The following is a 17,895-nucleotide window of genomic DNA, read 5'->3' as shown; positions in this document are numbered from 1 at the left end:
CATCATAAAGGTGGCAGGTGGGGAGGGTTTGGGTGGGTGAGTGGGTGGGAGACTAGGAACTATATTACAGCAGGTCTAAACAGGTGACTGCAGCATCCTGAGAGACAGAAGAAGGGAGTGTTGGACTGGAGTGAGAGACTGGGGATCAGGCAAGAACGTGGGGCTTGAGAGAGAGCTGGCGAGGAAAGGAGAGAGAGAGAGATGGCTGACAGGAGGAGATTCCCATCTCACGTGAGTGTTCCCTCCATTTCTCTTCCTTTCTGTTTCATGCTGTTTTAAATAAAAATAGAGTACGAGACCATGCTGAGATGGGGGTTTGCAACCTAAGGGGAGTGCCAGGAGCACTGTGCTTTGGGGGAATCCAGAGCTGTCCTCCCAGTGCTGCCAGGCATGCAGAGGGGCCATGCCTGTGAGGGGTTGAGGCATACTAGGACAGGGTGACATTTTTTCAGAGAATAGAAATTTCACCAAAAATGCATTTTTTCAGAGCTCTGAAATGTTTCATGAATTGGATCAAACTGGACAAAACCCCTGATTTTTTCCAAAAATTCAAAATGTTTCTTTTCAACCATTTTGAGACATTTTATTTTGATTTTTTCATTTCAAAATGGCATTTTGTTTTCAAATTTGGCCAATTAAAAAAAAAAACACAAAAGAGGGTGAAGAACCAAAATGGCCCAGTCACAAAATGTCAAATGAACTGAAATGTTTTGGTTGATTCAAAACCAATTTTTTCCTAGTTTTTCAATTTGATGGAAAATGTTGAAAAAATTGATTTCAGTTCAAATCAAACTGGATTTTCCCCCAGATTTTTTAGTTTGGCCCCTGAACCCCAAAATCCATTATTTGCTCAGTTCTACAGCATAAGCCCTCCTGCACAGTCAGCTATCTTGGGTAGATTCTGGAGCAGAATGAGGAGCCACCCCTGAGTTTGTGCTGATAGTGAAGGCTCCTTGTACCGTCCCCTGCTTTGCAAACTTACCCAAAATGAGAAATATTTACTGGTCCTGGGACGGGGTCACATGCGCCACTTGCCAAGCACCACCAGTACAATGCTGCGGTGTCCTGAGGGAAGGGGAGTGATATGCCAAGCAATGACAAAACCAGATAGCAAGGAGGACTGGGAGGGCTGAGGCAGGGGCGGCTCTATGTTTTTTGCCGCCCCAAGCACGGCAGGCAGGCGGCTTTCGGCAGCCCGCCTGCGGGCGGTCCGCTGGTCATGCGGATTCGGCAGCATGCCTGCGGGATGTCCGCCGGTGCTGCACCATTGGTGTCCCTGCCGCCGAATTGCCGCCGAAGTCGCGGGACCGGCGGACCTCCCGCAGGCATGCCGCCAAAAGCCGCCTGCCTACTGCCCTCACAGCGACCGGCAGGCTGCCCCCCGCGGCTTCCCACCCCAGGCACGCTCTTGCTGCGCTGGTGCCTGGAGCTGCCCCTGGGCTGAGGGCAGTAAGAGAGATGGGGGGAGGGAGAGAGACAGAGGGAAACCACTTCAGGGGATACATGGAGGATGAACTGGGGTGATTCACAGCAGAGGTGAGAGGTTGATGGCAAGAGACACAGACAGGGGATGCACACATGAGTCTGGGCAGTTCCGAGCCAGGTGACCATCTATAAGAGTCACATAGGGAGAGAGGGGCTGAGAGATGCAGAGCGGGAATCTCTTCTAGGGGATTCTCACCAGAGTATTTTGGGCAGCTCTGAATAGAACAGAACGAGAGAGGGAAGGGTTGGAAATCTGCAGCGGGGGGGTCTCAAGCTGAGGCTGTGGAATGGAACATTTGGAGACCACAAGCACTGCGGGACTGTTGTGCTGAGCCGATGAAAGGGCTGTCTTCCCTGAAAAGTGGTCCCCAGAGTGAAAAGCTGGGTAATCCTGTTTTCAGGGGGATTGTGTGGGGACTGGGGCAGCCCCTTTATCATGGAGAGAGCAATCAAACCCCAGGAGATACACACAAGAGACTGGGGCCGTTCAGAGAGGCTGACCCTCTCTAGCTTCCACAAGAGGAAGGAAGGGGCTGATAACAGGCATGTGATTTCCTCTTTCCCTGCATGCGATTCCTGCCAAAGAAATATTCCTGGGTTCCTCGCCTCATTAATTAATAGCCCATTAAAAGTCATAAAGTCATTGACAGGCCAATAACAGCATGAAGACCCGCCGCTGGGCCATGTGGAGGAACGTGCTCCCTATTCTTATCACTGGCTGGCAGGCTCAGAGGCCCAGTTCCCCAGCCTGACTGCAAGCAGAGCTGTGAAATGGGAGGCGTGTGTGTGTGTGTGTGTGTGTGTGTGTGTGTGTGTGTGTGTGTGAAGGTCCTAGCTGCTTCCGTCCATGGGAATACATTTCTGAAGGGAGCCAAGGCTGAGCATCCACAAAACTCAGTTCAGTTACATTCTTACAGAGAGTTAATCCTCGGGGCAGTCAGCAGGGATGTGGTTAAAGACTAGTTATAAGTACCTTCAGGAGGTGCTCCAGGACCCCTCTTCCATGTGCTGCTACTCTCACAGCCACTAGGGCCTTGAACACCTATGGGGTTTTGTGCACATTCCCAGTTTGTCCTAGCTGCATGATTCCACACTGGGATCCAGGGTCCCCTTTACCTTTTCATTTTGGTGCGCCAGGCTCTCTTGGGAGCTGGAGAAACATAGGAGAGAGACAACCTACTAACGGGGTACTGTAAATGTGGCACACTCACGACAGGAGAGATGAGCAGGGACAGGGGAGCATTTGGACGGGCACTCCTTCCGTCTCACACTTCCTCCTTCTGTCTCTCTGTACCTCTGGGTCTTTTTTTCACTGTGTAGCTCTCTTTCTCCCTCAGTGCCTTCTTCTCCACTCTTCCCGCTCCTTCAGGATTCCCCCCTCACACACACCTGATACTCAATCCTGGCAGAGTTAATGCCTCTCGCTCAGATCAGATGTGGCACTGGGGGGGTCATGTGACAGAGGAAGGTTGCTATAAATATAGTTAAACTCTGCAATCAGTGCCCCAGATGCCTTTGGGCAGGAAGAGGAGAAAGTAAGAGAGACAGAAGGAGGAGGGTGAGGGGGAAAGAGAGAGAGAGAGAGAGAGAAGGAGTAGGAGTGCAAGACAGGCAGAGACCATACTCTGGGCCAGCGGCTAGGTGATTCAGGGTTGGGCCTAGACCAGCACCATCGTCACAGCTGAGAGTGTGTGTTTGTGGGGGGGAGTAGCATCATGGAGAGTTCCGAACATAAGATGGAGGAGCCCAGATTGGACTCAACCCTGTGGGGTGGTGCTCCCCAGTACATCTATGTCCACTTTGAGAAGTGCACCAGTTACGGGATCCCGTCGGAGGCAGGGTGCGAGGCCAGGGGGACGGGGGATGACCTGCACTACCTGGAGAACTCCCTCAGCCATCCACAGGTAGGGCTGGGCAATAGGGACATTGGGGCAACATAGATCTCTGTGGGGTGACATGGGTGGATGAGACTGAAATGGCTCTGGGGAGTCCTGCTGGAGGTGATGTGGAGCATGCAGCCCTATCAGAGTGCCCTTCCAAACCTCTCCCTCCCCTTGCTCCTTGGCCTGTAGAGCTGGAACTGGCCCTTCCACCAGGCTTCTGTGGTGGCACTTACATTCAGGAATGCTGAATAGTGCTGTCCAGTGTCACTCCCACCTTCAGGGGACACTGAGTACTTAGTGGAGATGGGGAAAGTGGGGTGGGGAAAAGAAAACTTCCCCCATAACACGTGTACAGTGTGATAAGAGAAATTTAGTCTACCACAATAGCATAGCACTGAGACACCACCGTGATAATATTTAGAGAGATCTGGAGAGAGAGAAAAAGAGAAAGAACACATATAGATGTATAGACAAAGACACACACACCGATGCCATGATTTATCCCTACACTAGTGCTGAGCCCAGCACAGGGACCAACAAGAAACAGCTTTCACCACCTCCCCTCCCTGATCCTGGGGCTTCTGGGGGCTGGTTTGATTCCTCGTGCAGATAAAGGTTTATTCAACCCCTAACCCTGCTCTGATTTGCACCCTAGCTGCTGTAGCCACTATGCATATAGTGGCAACAGGAGATAGCCAGGGCATAAATGTGTCCTGGCCATGCCAACCTCCCTCCCCTTGCCATACTCATGACCTGCCCCTGGCATGTCCCCTGCACCAGAGACTCCAGTGGGGGCAGATGAGGGGCTGATTATGCTAGCTCTGTACCTGACAGAAAGGCCCCCTTCACTGGTATTCCTTGGGGAGGTCCTTATATCTGCTTTGCAGCCACTTTGCTCAGGTTTAGCTGGCGGCAAAGGGGCTTTACAATGACAGTGAATTTAGTCCAGTGGTTATAGACAGAAAGAGTGAGAGAGTGAAAGACAGAGTGAGAGAGTGCACAGCTGGAAAGTATTTGCAAACATTTGTTTGAATAAAATGCTGCTGGTTTTTTTAGATGTTTTTTCTGGCCTCTGTGACGTTGCACTCCATATGTTTTATGGAAATATGCTTATGAGTGTAAATATGACGTAACTGGAATATGCTTTATGCAAAAGGTCTCTTGCAGGGTATCATTACAAAGCTTATAATCTACTGAGTGCATTCATCCTATTTGTATGTATGTATCATTCTTGTATCTGAAGCCAGAAATATGAAGTATAACTCTGAAGTCCTATTGTAATTATGCAAAGTGTGGGCCATTAATGGTGGTTTGGAAGTTTCATGGCTCCCATTGACTAGGACAATTGGTTATAAATGGCTCTGTTTACTTGAAAACCTCCCTGGGTATGTGCAGGCCAGCCCTGGAAGAATGAGGTTTCACAGGACATGTGACCATGTCACATGATGCTGAAATCCATCTTAAATCTGCTGCTTTTCCATTTAGAAGGAGGGGTGGGGATCCAGAGAGGCAAAGGGTTCCTGCCTTGGGCCAAAGCTATTAAAGGGGATGGAACAGAACAAACGGGGCTGCCAGTCATGAGAAATCCCCTAGTTACCACCTGAGCTGGAACTAACAAGGACTGTACCAGGGGAAAGGATTGGGTCCACACTAGGAAGGAGTCTAGTCTGTGAAAGAAGCTTATTGGAACATCTCTGAGGGTGAGATTTACCTGTAAACAGTTTCTTAATTTATTAGGCTTAGACTTGCGTGTTTTGTTTTATTTTGCTTGGTAACTTACTTTGTTCTGTCTGTTATTATTTGAAACCACTTAAATCCTACTTTTTATACTTAATAAAATCACTTTTGTTTATTAATTAACCCAGAGTAAGTGATTAATACCCGGGGGAGCAAACAGCTGGGCATATCTCTCGATCAGTGTTATAGAGGGCGGACAATTTATGAATTTACCCTGTATAAGCTTTATACAGAGTAAAATGGATTTATTTGGGGTTTGGATCCCATTGGGAACTGGGTGTCTGGGTGCTGGAGATAGGTGACCTTCTGAGCAGTTTTTGGTTAAAGTCTGCAGCTTTGGGGGCGTGGACCAGACCTGGGTCTGTGTTGCAGCAGGCTAGTGTGTCTGGCTCAACAGGGCAGGGTTCTGGAGTCCCACGCTGGCAGGGAAAATGGGCTCAGAGGTAATCTCAGCACATCAGGTGACAGTCCCAAGGGAGTCTCTGTGACCGAACCTGTCACAGCCTCTTTCTAGTTGTTTTTCATAAATATTTGGATGAGTGATTTTTGCTGGTAGCAGAAAGTGACAATCTGGTGAATATTCATGCATAGCTTCCCATCTTGAGAATGCTTTGATTTCCCTCCTGGATAGAAAGGTGTCAGCCATCCAATCGGGGAACAAGATGCCAGATCATGTGGCTTAGGTGACCAATCACATGGACAAAAATAACAAACTTTCATCAGCAATAGCAGCCACAGCAAAGAGTTACGAGTGGCCCCTAGACTGAACTATATTCACAAAAACTATTTGCTGAATAATTTGGACGAACCAACCAAAATGGAAAAATTGGAAGGTGTCTGCAAACAGAAAAGTGGTCTAAATTTGTGATATATAAATTGTTCTCTTCTAAAGATTGCCCAGTTATAATAAACACACAGAATGAGAGACAGATGGATAAACACATACACACACACACACCCAGATGCTATATAATATATGCATGGTCCATCATCAAAGCACATCCATACAAACACAGGTGCACTAACACACACAACCTCACGCACAAGCAGAGCTACTTAGACACACACAAAGCCACATGCCACCCCCATGCCCACCCGCTCTCACACACAAACAAGCACACAGGGTCACAGACACCACAAACAATGACACCACACACCCTACCAATGCCCTGGTTCCCAGACACTGCATGGAGTTATGAGACACATACCTCAAGTAGTCAAACACACATGTTTTCCCCTCAATGACCTCTACCTGAGTGCACATGCATAAACACACCCTCATGCAAAAAAACAGTATGAAGTCACATGTGTGCATGCACATACACATACATACCCCCCCACATATATATGTGTACATGGTCTCACACATTCTCCTTCAACATCCATACACATGCAGCCACACAGATGTTTGCACGCTCACTGAACACATGCACACACTCAGACACACAGCATTATGTACATAGGTCTTAAACATACAAACATATGCACATGCACACACAGCTTCACAAGAAGATACATTCATGCACAAACATGCCTTGCACACACATCTCTCACATACATATATTCCATGTGCACATCGCCCCGGCATAAATACATAGGTGGATACTCACAGCCTCACACACATACCCTGCACAGACACACATGCATGCACATAACCTCTTGTGCATATATGTGCATGCACACAGCCTCCCACCCTCCCACTCACAGAGTCTCTCTCTCTCTCTTGCTCTCTGCCACATACACACACACACACAGACCCTCATGCACACGCACTGTCTGATGCATGCCCACAAAGAATCATCTATACATGAACACCGCTGCACAGTGGAATTTTGGATCATTCTCTCTCTACATCCGAAATAAGATGCTTTCCCAAGGAAGTTCCAGGTGCTGCAGGGAGTGCAACGAGCAGGTTGTGAGTCACACTAGAGCAGTCTCCCACTCTGAGTCCCCCCACTCGCAGCAGGGAGTTCTCTGAGCAGTGGTGGGCAAGCATAAGGGGAATTGGGAGGTACAATGATTACCAGGAGATTGCTGTGGGAGATATGGTGAATGAGGCAATGACTTTATGTCCCATCTGTTAAGTCTAGAGACTTATCTTGACATTTAAAATTACACATGAAATGAATATGGTGAGGTCTCAAACATCAAGCCCAAGAGGAACTGTGGCCACATCACACTGCTAGTTGAAGTAGGACTGCAAGAAGGGCAGGACTGAGGGGCATTGGGAGGACTGTGCAAGGAGCCCAGCACTGCAATAGCAGGGGGCTGCAGGGCAGGACTGAGGGGCAATGGCAGAGCTGTGTGGGGAGCCCAGGGCTGGAATAGCAGGGGGCTGCAGGGTGGGACTGAGGGGCATTGGCAGAGCTGTGTGGGGAGCCCAGCACTGGGATAGCAGGGGATGAGGAGGCTGCTGTTAAGGCTAAGGTGAATGGGAATCAGTTCGTGTTTTGGACTGAGTTATACTGGCAACTGCGTGCAGTTGCCCAGGACAAGAATAGCAAATCAATAAGTCTTGTGAGATCATCACTATGTACATACATTTTCCCTGGTGCTCTCTCCAGCCTCCCTTAGAATAATTCAAGCCATGAGGCTTCCCCCACTTCCTTTGGGAATCTATTCTATGCTCTACTAGATTATGAGATTTCAGCATTAAAAAATGTTTTCTTATATCCAGCTTGAAATTTACCATTGCCCAATTTCATTTCATTTACTCTTAGCTTCTTTTCCCTCCTCGGTGTTTACACCCTTCAGATATTTGCAGACTGTTATCATGTTCCCTCTTAGTCATCATTTAGCCGAGCTAGACATACTTAACCCTTTTAATCTTTCCTTTCAAGTCCATCCTTCCAGCTGCTTCTCAGGATCCTCTGCAATTTTTCTGGGGTTTTCTGGTACTGAGGTTGCTCCCTGTGCTGAAAAAGTGCAGTCACTGAACTAGTCCCATCCAGAGAGGGACTGTCTCTCTCTCACACGCCCCACCCCCAGTCAATGGCAGGAGACCTGTTGTGCTATTTTTTTACTTATACATCTCTTCTCCCCTGACAGAATGGGGAGTTCCTGGCATATCCCAGTTTTCTAAGTACTAGGAATGCCAGATGCTCTAATTTTCAAGGCTCTGTCCTACTCTTTACTCCTACCCCTTCCTCCTTATGATTTCAGACAATTCCAGAGGTCTGTAGAAGCACCTAGAAGCCTGGATATTTGGCCTGCAGTCAGGAGTGGACATTTAATGTGATTTTTGGTATCTCCTGCTTCCAATTGGGCAGGAACTGTTGTATGAATGGCCTTTCACTTGGGCTATTGCAACCTTTCCGGAGCATCCAGTCTAACCAGCCTGAATCAACTAATTTTTCTAGCCACTACAGGTAGGCTTTTTCACCTGGCCTCTTCTAGTTCAGATTCCTCCTTCTTGCAAGACTCTTCCCCAACAAACACACACTCACACACAAGCTCCAGACAGACTTTAACCCATCCTCACTGGACAGACCTTTCTTCTGAATCCTTTCCCTGCCCCCTGGGACTAACTTATTTTCCTCCAAGTCCTGACTCTTTCATCCTCCTGTCAAATGAGGCTGCCCGGGCAAGTGCAGCAGGAGGCTGACTAGCTGGCAGCAGCACTCAGCTGGGTGGTCCCCTGGGGCTTCTGCTTTCAGGCCTCTTTAGACCCAAGAATCCTGGCTGGACCCTGGTGGAAAGGTACTTGTAAGTGAACTCTAAACAGTCTGGTTTGAGCATCATACATGGCTCAGATTCCAGTTCATAGCTTGAATGCTGTTTATTTGACCTGAACCAATGACAGTCCATCCCTGGTCCATGTGTGATAATGGAGCAAACATTAGGTGAGGTGATCCAGATACACTCAAATCCAGTGGCCGGGTGAAAATCCACATCACGAATGAAAGAAGGTGCATGGTCTGGTGGCCAGAGCAGATAACTGGGAGTCAGAACTCCTGGGTTGTATTTGTGAAGCTGATACTTATTTGCCATGTGAGCAAGTCCCTTTCCTACCTGATGCCTCGGTTTCTCTCTCCGTAACATGGGCTTAATAATATTGATCCACCTTGCCTCAGGAGGCTGTGAGGCATAGTGTCTTCAGGTTTCTACCGTGCTTTGAGATCCTTGGATGGAAATGTCTGACCAGGGAAGCAGTTAGTAATTAAATGAAACTGACCCTCTCTTTCCCAGACCTGCCTGCAGTGAGCTCTGAGCAACTCTGCCCAAGCACATTTATGTTTCATGGTATGGGCAGTTGTCCTTGTGACAACCAGCTGGGGTCTGGAAGAAGAAAAAGGAGGAAGAGATCTTCTTCTGTAACTCAGGGTATGTCTACACTACAAAATTAGGTTGATTTGATAGAAGTTGATTTTTTAGAAATCAATTTGATACAGTCGATTGTGTGTGTCCCCACTAAGCGCATTAAGTCAGCGGTGTGCGTCCACAGTACCGAGGCTAGCGTCAACTTTCGGAGCGTTGCACTGTGGGTAGCTATCCCACAGTTCCCGCAGTCTCCGCCGCCCATTGGAATTCTGGGTTGAGCTCCCAATGCCTGATGGGGCAAAAACATTGTTGCGGGTGCTTCTGAGTACATGTCGTCAGGCCCCCCTCTCTCTGTGAAAGCAACGGCAAACAATCGTTTCTCGCCTTTTTTCCTGGGTTACCCGTGCAGACGACATACCAAGGCAAGCATGGAGCCCGCTCAGCTCACTGTCACCGTACGTCTCCTGGGTGCTGCTGGCAGATGCGGTACTGTAGTGCTACACAGCAGCATCTCCTTGCCTTGCCTTGCCTTGCTGGCAGCAGACGGTGCAATACGACTGTAAACCATCGTCGTCATCTCGTGGATGCTCCTGGCCGACCTCGGTGAGGTCGGTCGGGGGCGCCTGGACAAAAATGGGAATGACTCCAGATCATTCTCTTCTTTAAGTTTCGTCTAATGGAGATTCAGTCCTGCCTGGAATATCATGCCAGCAGGGCCGGCGCAACCCATTAGGTGATCTAGGCAGTCGCCTAGGGCACTAACATTTGGGGGCGGCGACCACAGCGGCCGGATCTTCGGCTGCCCCGGTCGTCGGTGGTATTTCGGGGGCGGGACCTTCCGCCGCCTCTGTCGGGGACAGTATTTCGGGGGCGGGACCTTCCGCCGCCTAGGGCGGCAAAAAAGCTGGCGGCGCTCCTGCATGCCAGCTGGAGGCTTCTGCCTCAGGCTGCTCTCCCAGCCGGCAGCACCGTGCGGTTGCACCTACCCCAGCTTACCTCTTGTTCCCATGGCTCATGAAGCCTGGACAGTAGTAAGGAGCAGTTCAACTATAGGCTGAGCAAATGCAGAATGGTGGTAGAATGTGCCTCTGGATGTTTAAAAGTCCGCTGGCGCTGTTTGCTGACTAGGCTGTTTGCGATTAGATTAGAAAAGCACAGCAGGGCGCGCTGCAAATCAGAGAAGCATTGAAAACCAGCTTCATGACTGGCCAGGCTACGGTGTGAAAGTTCTGTTTGTTTCTCCTTGATGAAAACCTGCCCCCTTGGTTCACTCTACTTCCCTGTAAGCCAAACGCCCTCCCCTCCCCCCTTTGATCTCCACTTGCAGAGGCAATAAAGTCATTGCTGTTTCAAATTCATGCATTCTTTATTAATTCGTCACACAAATGGGGGTATAACTACCAAGATAGCCCGGGAGGGGTGGGGGAGAAGGGAAGCACCGGGAGGGGTGGGGGAGGAGGGGAGGAGGAAAGGACAAGGCCACACTGCACTTCAAAACTTATTGACTGCCAGCTTTGTGTTGCTTGGGCAGTCCTCTGGGGTGGAGTGGTTGGGTGGGCGGAGGCCTCCCACCGCGTTCTTGGGCATCTGAGTGAGGAGGCTATGGAACTTGGGGAGGAGGGCGGTTGGTTACACAGGGGCTGCAGTGGCAGTCTGTGCTCCTGCTGCCTTTCCTGCACCTCAACAATACGACGGAGACTATCAGTTTGATCCTCCAGTAGCCTAAGCATTACTTCCTGCCGCCTCTCATCATGCTGACGCCACCGATCATCTTGATCCCGCCATCTCTCCTCTTGCTCCTGCCACCTGTCCTCATGTTCATTTTGTGCTTTCCTGCACTCTGACAGTGTCTGCCTCCACTCATTCTGCTGGGCTCTTTCAGTGTGGGAGGACTGCATGAGCTCAGAGAACATTTCATCATGAGTGCGTTTTTTTCGCCTTCTAATCTTTGCTATCCGCTGGGACGGAGATGATATGGGGAGCGTTGAAACATTTGCAGCTGCGGGAGGAAAAAACGGGAGAGTAGTATTTAAAAAGACACATTTTAGAAAACAATGGGTAGACTCTTTCACGGTGAACCAAGCTGTTAACATTACATAGCACATGTGCTTTCTTTACAAGGTCGCATTTTGCCTCTTATATTGAGGGCCTGCCAGTTTGGTGTGAGAGATCACACACGCAGGGTCGGCGGGCAACAGAATTCAGCTTGCAGGCAGACATGGTAAGCCACAGTCTTTTGGCTTCTTTAACCTTCATAACATGTGGGGATGGTTTCAAACACCAGTGCCCTCATTTCCCATACCAAGCGCCCGTTGGGTTGGCCATTTAAAATGGGCTGGCCATTTAAAAGGAGGGGCTGCTGTTTTCGGGTTAACGTGCAGCACAAACCCAACTAATCCCCCCCCCACAATTCTCTGGGATGATCGCTTCACCCCTCCCCCCGCCGTGTGGCTAACAGCGGGGATGATTTCTGTTCAGCCACATGCAAACAGCCCAGCAGGAACGGCCACCTCTGAATGTCCCCTTAATAAAATTCCCCTATTTCAACCAGGTGACCCTGGGAGTACATCCAGGAGAGCTTCACTGAGATGTTCCTGGAGGATTTCCACTCCATCCGCATACACGTTAACAGACTTTTCCAGTAGCTGTACTGGCTGCCAATGCATCCCAAGTCTTCAGGGCAAATTAATCATTAAACACGTTTGCTTTTAAACCATGTATTATATTTACAAAGGTACACTCACCAGAGGTCCCTTCTCTGCCTTCAAGTCTGGGAGCCCACCTTGGGTGGGTTGGGAGGGTACTAGATCCAGGACAAAAAACAGTTCCTGGACTTCGGGGAAAACGGTTTCTCCGCTTGCTTGCTGTGCGCTATCTTCAACCTCCTCCTCCTCCTCATCTTCCTCGTCCCCAAAATCTGCATCCCTGTTGCGTGACAATCCATTGAGGGAGTCCACGCACAGGGCTGGGGTAGTTGTTGGGGCACTCCCTAGAATGGCATGCAGCTCATCATAGAAGTGGCATGTCTGGGGCTCTGACCTGGAGCAGCCGTTTGCCTCTCTGGTTCTTTGGTAGGCTTGCCTGAGCTCCTTAAGGTTCACGTGGCACAGCTGTGGGTCCCTGTTATAGCCTCTGTCCTTCATGCCCTTGGAGATTTTTTCAAATATTCCGGCATTTCGTCTTTTGGAACGGCGTTCTGATAGCACGAATTCGTCTCCCCATACAGCGATCAGACCCAGTACCTCCCGTTCGGTCCATGCTGGAGCTCTTTTGCGATTCTGGGACTCCATGGTCACCTGTGCTGATCAGCTCGCCACAGTGGCCAAACAGGAAATGAAATTCAAAGGTTCGCGGGGCTTTTCCTGTCTACCTGGCCAGTGCATCTGAGTTGAGAGTGCTGTCCAGAGCGGTCACAATGGAGCACTCTGGGATAGCTCCCGGAGGCCAATACCGTCAAATTGCATCCACACTACCCAAATTCGACCCAGCAGGGTCGATTTCAGCGCTAATACCCTTGTCGGGGAGGAGTACAGAAATCGATTTTAGGAGCCCTTTAAGTCGACAAAAATGGCTTCGTCATGTGGACGGGTGCAGGGTTAAATCGATCTAACGCTGATAAATTCAACCTAAACTCGTAGTATAGACCAGGGCTTAGTGTGGATTATTCCTGCTCGTGTTAATGGCTGGGGAGATGGATTTATCCTAAAAGACTGGCAGTAAGAATGAAATCCCTTGTTCTAACTCCTTGTCCCTTTCTTCCCTTGTCCATAGACTTGGCTCTATCTCAGCGTACAGACTGCCTCTGCCTCCCAAAAGTGCCCAACCTGGCCCCACTGCAGGTTTCCTTTCCTCAGTTCCCAACCCCCTTCCCACAATGCTGAGTCCTCCAGTTACACAACATCCCCACTACAGAAATGATCTAACACCCTCCAAGTACTCAAGATACATACTAACCCCTCCTCCCCACTCCTTAGCCCTTCCAGCTTCTACTCCTCGCCCACTAGTTCCCTCCTTGTCCCTGAATGGCCTACAGTAGCGTTGCAGCAGACAAGGTGCATTTCTGGGGTGGAGGAGGGATAAGGAGCATTTCCAACAGCAGGGTAGTTAGGAGCATGCCCAGCAGGTGGTGTGGGACCATACAGTGTGCAGGGGGAACTGGGCAGTCTCTGACAGCCAGGAAAACACCTTGGAAAAGCAGTGACTGAGTGAGGGGAGCGTGATAACTGCTTACAAGTGTCTCCAGAGTGTAAACACCAAAGACTCTAGAGAGGGATTGTTCAGGCTGGTACAAGTGGAGATGGCTGAACTTCAGCAAATGGGGGACATTTGGGGCTGGTGAGAGTCCCCAAGGGACGTGATGGAAGCCCCATCTCCTGGGGCACTTACAAATGAGGCTGGACAAACTGTCATGTATGGGGCTCAGGGTAACTCATGATGCTTTATGTCTCTCTCTTTTATATCCTGTGATTCTCCCGCTGAAGTGTCTGGTTCTGTTGTTCCAAGCAGGGCCCATCCCCCTCCTGGCACTCAGAAAATCTTAAAGGACTCTTGTGTGTGTGGGCTGGAGAGGGGGAGGAGGGCTACATTCTGGGAGGTGTGAAGTGCCAAGACCTCAGGACATGCCACCAGCAGGGGAACACGAGCTCCAATAAGCCCTCAGGCCAAAATCGGGTCATTGAAGGGCATGTGACAAGGAGCCGCCTATTCTCAGCTTCTCAAACAAATCGCTCCCCACCCTACTTGCTGAGCCCAGAAGGAGGGAGGGCAGCTACTCCCTCTGGAGCCCGATACCCTACAAGAGAGCACAGCCAGGATCTCTGGAGTTTCCATGTAACCCCTGACTTTCTAAGACTACCTGGTCTCTGAGGACATTAAAGGGTGGGGAAGTCATGCTGTTCTGAGCTGGTCCATCTCCCTCAGCTCAGGTGTGTCCCTGCCTAGAGATCTCTCCATCTCCCTCCTGCTCTCGCTCTTTCTCTCTGTGAGGTGGCATGGCTGCCAAGTTTGGTGCAGCTCCATGTGGGACATTTTATATAAATTATTTAATTTGCATATTTGTAATTAATTTGCACATAGTCTTATACTTTCAAGCAGTGATGGGAATAGGGTGTGGAGCCACACAGAAGTAGGCATCTCTGGTGGAGGAGGTGTGGAGGTGTGTGGGTGCTGCGTAGCGGTCTGGGTGCTGGAGAGTGGTAGGTTGGGTGGGTGCTCAGTTTCTGAGGCCTGTGCTCAGACAGGGCGGTTTGAGGGAGTGGCTGAGGACTGCACTAGGTCTGCCTCACATGTCTCTGCTGATTCTGCCTGTTGTATCCCTCCCCACTGGAATCCAGCAGGGGTAGCTGTGAGAGGGAAGGCAGAGTGGCTGCCACGCTGCCTGCAGGGCAGTCCCACAGCCACCCACCCTGGCAGGAAGAGCAGTTGGAGGCAATACTTGCAGCCATCTGGATGTGTGAGATCTCAGCTGGCTGCAGGGAGGTGTGACGGGGCTGCCTAATGCACGAGGCAGCCCTGAGGGCAGCACCCTGCTGTGAGCTGCACCAGCCCCCTGTATGTATTCCCTAGAGATTCCCCAAATGGTATCTCTCAGCACATCTTTCTCTTCGGCTGAAGAGAGCTGGAGACACTTGTGGTTGCATCTGGTACCTACAGAAGGGGGTCTCAGAGGAGATTGAGGGCTGGCTGGCAGGCGGTGGAAAAAAGACTGAAATACTGAGCAAACCCCTATCCCTGCCACCTTCAGACAAATTTTTTAAAATACCATTTAAAAAATGCACATTCAAGCAGGCAGAGTTGGCTTTAGGCACCTGCAATATCTACACCGAAGCGTGGAGCTTTCGCCTATCCCCAAATTCCCAGGACACCCGCAGGGTTTATGAGTCCCCTGTGGGATAACTAAAGTCGTAAGATAATTTCAAGAGTCCCATGCACACCCACAGCTGCTGCAGCCTCCACACCCTGGGGAGAATGCTGTGTCCTCATGGCATCACAATGCAACAGTGAATGAAAGCCCCATTGCAACTCATGGGATTTCATTTCAATACCTGAGGGCATCTATGTAAGCGGGGGAATGGTCCCGCTATTGTGGGGAACTTTCCTGGCTTATCCACTACCCCAGTGAAGTGGGCTAGCTAAAGGATCTGAGTTATCGCTCCCACTTCCTTTACCCAGAGGCCTGCTTGACCTCAAGGGCTCCCCTTCCACTCTCCTGTGTGGCAGAGTCCTTGTAACCTCAACAAGGCTGGGTCCAGGATTCCTGGGGGGCTCGACCCCCAACCTTGTTGTGGTCACTTAGGGCAGGGGCTAGGATGTTCCCATTCTCGGGTGCTCTCTCTGCACTGGATGCTTCTCTGACCCACTGATCATTTCATACAGTTCAAAGCAAATACAATTTATTAAACAGCAATCAATTTAAAAAAATAAGGAAAAAATGGGAAAGGTTAAAGGAAAACACGTCACCCTGCTCTGTGGCACGGGAACATCACAACCAGCGTCTCTGGAATGACAGGGCAGTTCACAGTCTGTTCATTGTAGGTCCCAGGCTCCTTCTCAGGCCCTGGCTGTGCTGCAGGGATGCTGCAGGTCAGACACTTGCTCTGGTGGTGGTCACACACTCTCAGGCTGTAGGTGGCAGGACCCTTCTTCCCAGCATCGGCCCCGCCCTGTCAGGTTACGATCCCCCTCCAAGTCTGGCCTGCAAGGCGTCTTGGCTGGGGGCATCTTCCTGCACTGGGCCCTCGCTCTCCCCAGCTGCTCACCACACCTGGCTCTGACTGCTCCAGCTCTAGCTCCAGCTTTAGCTCCACCACTCTGCCTCAGCTCCAGCTCCACCATTCTGTCTCAGCACGGCTGCTGCTGCTCTGCCTCCAGCTCCCTGGGCTGCTTCTCTGGCCCCTCTGGCTCTGGTTGCTACAGCTCTCCTCCCAGGACAGGTCTGCTCTGCAGGCTGTTTCTGTGACTCTGCTCCCAGCTCTGACCTGCTTCCTGGGCTGCTTTTCTGGCTCCTCTGGATCTGACACAGCTCTGCTCCCCAGCTCTGCTCGGGCCCCTGCTTTCTCCTTAGCTCGGCCCCATTCTGTCTGACCCAGGCAATTCCAGCTCACATGGAGGATGGACCCCACTGGCCTCCCGACTCCCTGATTAGCCTGTCCGCCCTGTCAATCAGGCTGACCTGGAGCACTGGCCTCTCCCCATTGATTCTGGGGACTGTCAGTCTCAGGGTCCTGATTTCCCATGGACCCTCCCCCTTTCTTTTGGTGCTGGGAGCTAGCCAACCAAAACACCCTCACTGAGTTTTAGTAAGGGGAAAACAGTCCCCTTACGTCTGCACCAATTCCAGGGAGTGTCTGTAACCAGAAGAAATTTCACATTTGATTATACCACACTGTACGTCTCTATATATCCGCTGGCTTATTTGAGTTACCCACACCACTCTATGCAGCACCTGGCCTTTTCAGAAGGTCTCTCCTCCAACTATTACCAGGCATAGCCCAGTTTAGCTTATGGGATTTGCAGAAGTAATAGCACCTGAAAGGGGTATGTGTGCAGACCATGCATTTAGATTAAAATACAGAGGGCTAAATTCAGTCCTGGTGTAAGTGTGTGCTCTTTCAGTGAAACCAACTGCTTTGCATGAGATCTGAATTTGGCCCATCTCTTCTAATAGAGGAAGCAGGGTCACACTAGTCAGCCCCATGCGGTGGAGTGGATCCACAGCTGGGGCATAGGGACAAGGAGTGTGATGTGAGCAGGAGTGGGAACACTAAAGACTTTTGACGGGGGAGTCAGGCCGCCCTGGAGAGGGATCTGAGGATGTATACACCTTTACACTGTATTATTACTATTATTAAGCTCACAACAATACCCTCATGGGCTTTACAGAATGAGACAATGCTTTCCCGGTACGTGGTGCCACGTCTTGCCGAGGCAACACATGCGGGGGTGCATGCAGGGTCACATGTCCACCCCCACCCCCCAAGATTTCTGCCAGGGTTCACGCCACAATGTGGCCAGCAGCAACCTTTTGGCACCTTTTGGCAGACATGCATCCGACAAAGTGGGTATTCACCCACGAAAGCTCATGCTCCAATACATCTGTTAGTCTATAAGGTGCCACAGGACTCTGCTGCTTTTGGCACTGTGCAGGAGGGAAGGGACAGCAGCTGCTTCCAGCTGCAGCAGAGGAGGAGGGGAGGAAGGGATGACCTGGCTATGTCTTTGCAGAGCTCATCTCTTCTTCTTCTCCCCCCCCCCCAGCCCCCAGCTGGAAGCAGCTTGTCCCTTCCTGCCTGCACAGTGTTGAAAGGCAGCTAATACCTCCAGGCTGCTGCTGGGCACCGACATAACCCAGCCACCTCCTGTCCCCCAGCTCCAGCGCGGGTAGGAAGGGGGTAAGCCCTAAGGACATATTGTGCACCAGGGCTAGGGTGACCAGACGTCCCGATATAATCGGGACTGTCCTGATATTTAGGCGTTGGTCCCATGTCCCGACCCAAGTTTTGGCCCGATATTTCGCACTCTGGGTTTTTTT

At 50.5% G+C, this 17,895-nt stretch overlaps 1 protein-coding gene across 1 annotated transcript in view; it reads left to right on the top strand.

Annotated features, from left to right (window-relative positions):
* Positions 1-3,200: 3,200 nt before the first annotated feature.
* Positions 3,201-17,895, top strand: part of CLCN1 (chloride voltage-gated channel 1) — a 69,432-nt gene continuing 54,737 nt past the window's right edge. The window contains 4 exon segments of the mRNA XM_024211805.1: positions 3,201-3,327; positions 7,243-7,296; positions 8,301-8,319; positions 10,398-10,423. Coding sequence (XP_024067573.1) covers positions 3,201-3,327; positions 7,243-7,296; positions 8,301-8,319; positions 10,398-10,423 — 226 coding nt within the window.

The sequence above is a fragment of the Terrapene carolina genome, unplaced genomic scaffold (assembly GCF_002925995.2).
Source record: "Terrapene carolina triunguis isolate 2854851 unplaced genomic scaffold, T_m_triunguis-2.0 Scaffold740, whole genome shotgun sequence".
In the NCBI taxonomy this organism is placed as follows: Eukaryota; Metazoa; Chordata; order Testudines; family Emydidae; genus Terrapene; species Terrapene triunguis.
Note: the sequence above shows the minus strand (reverse complement) of the source record. Positions and strands in the feature narration are given on the sequence as shown.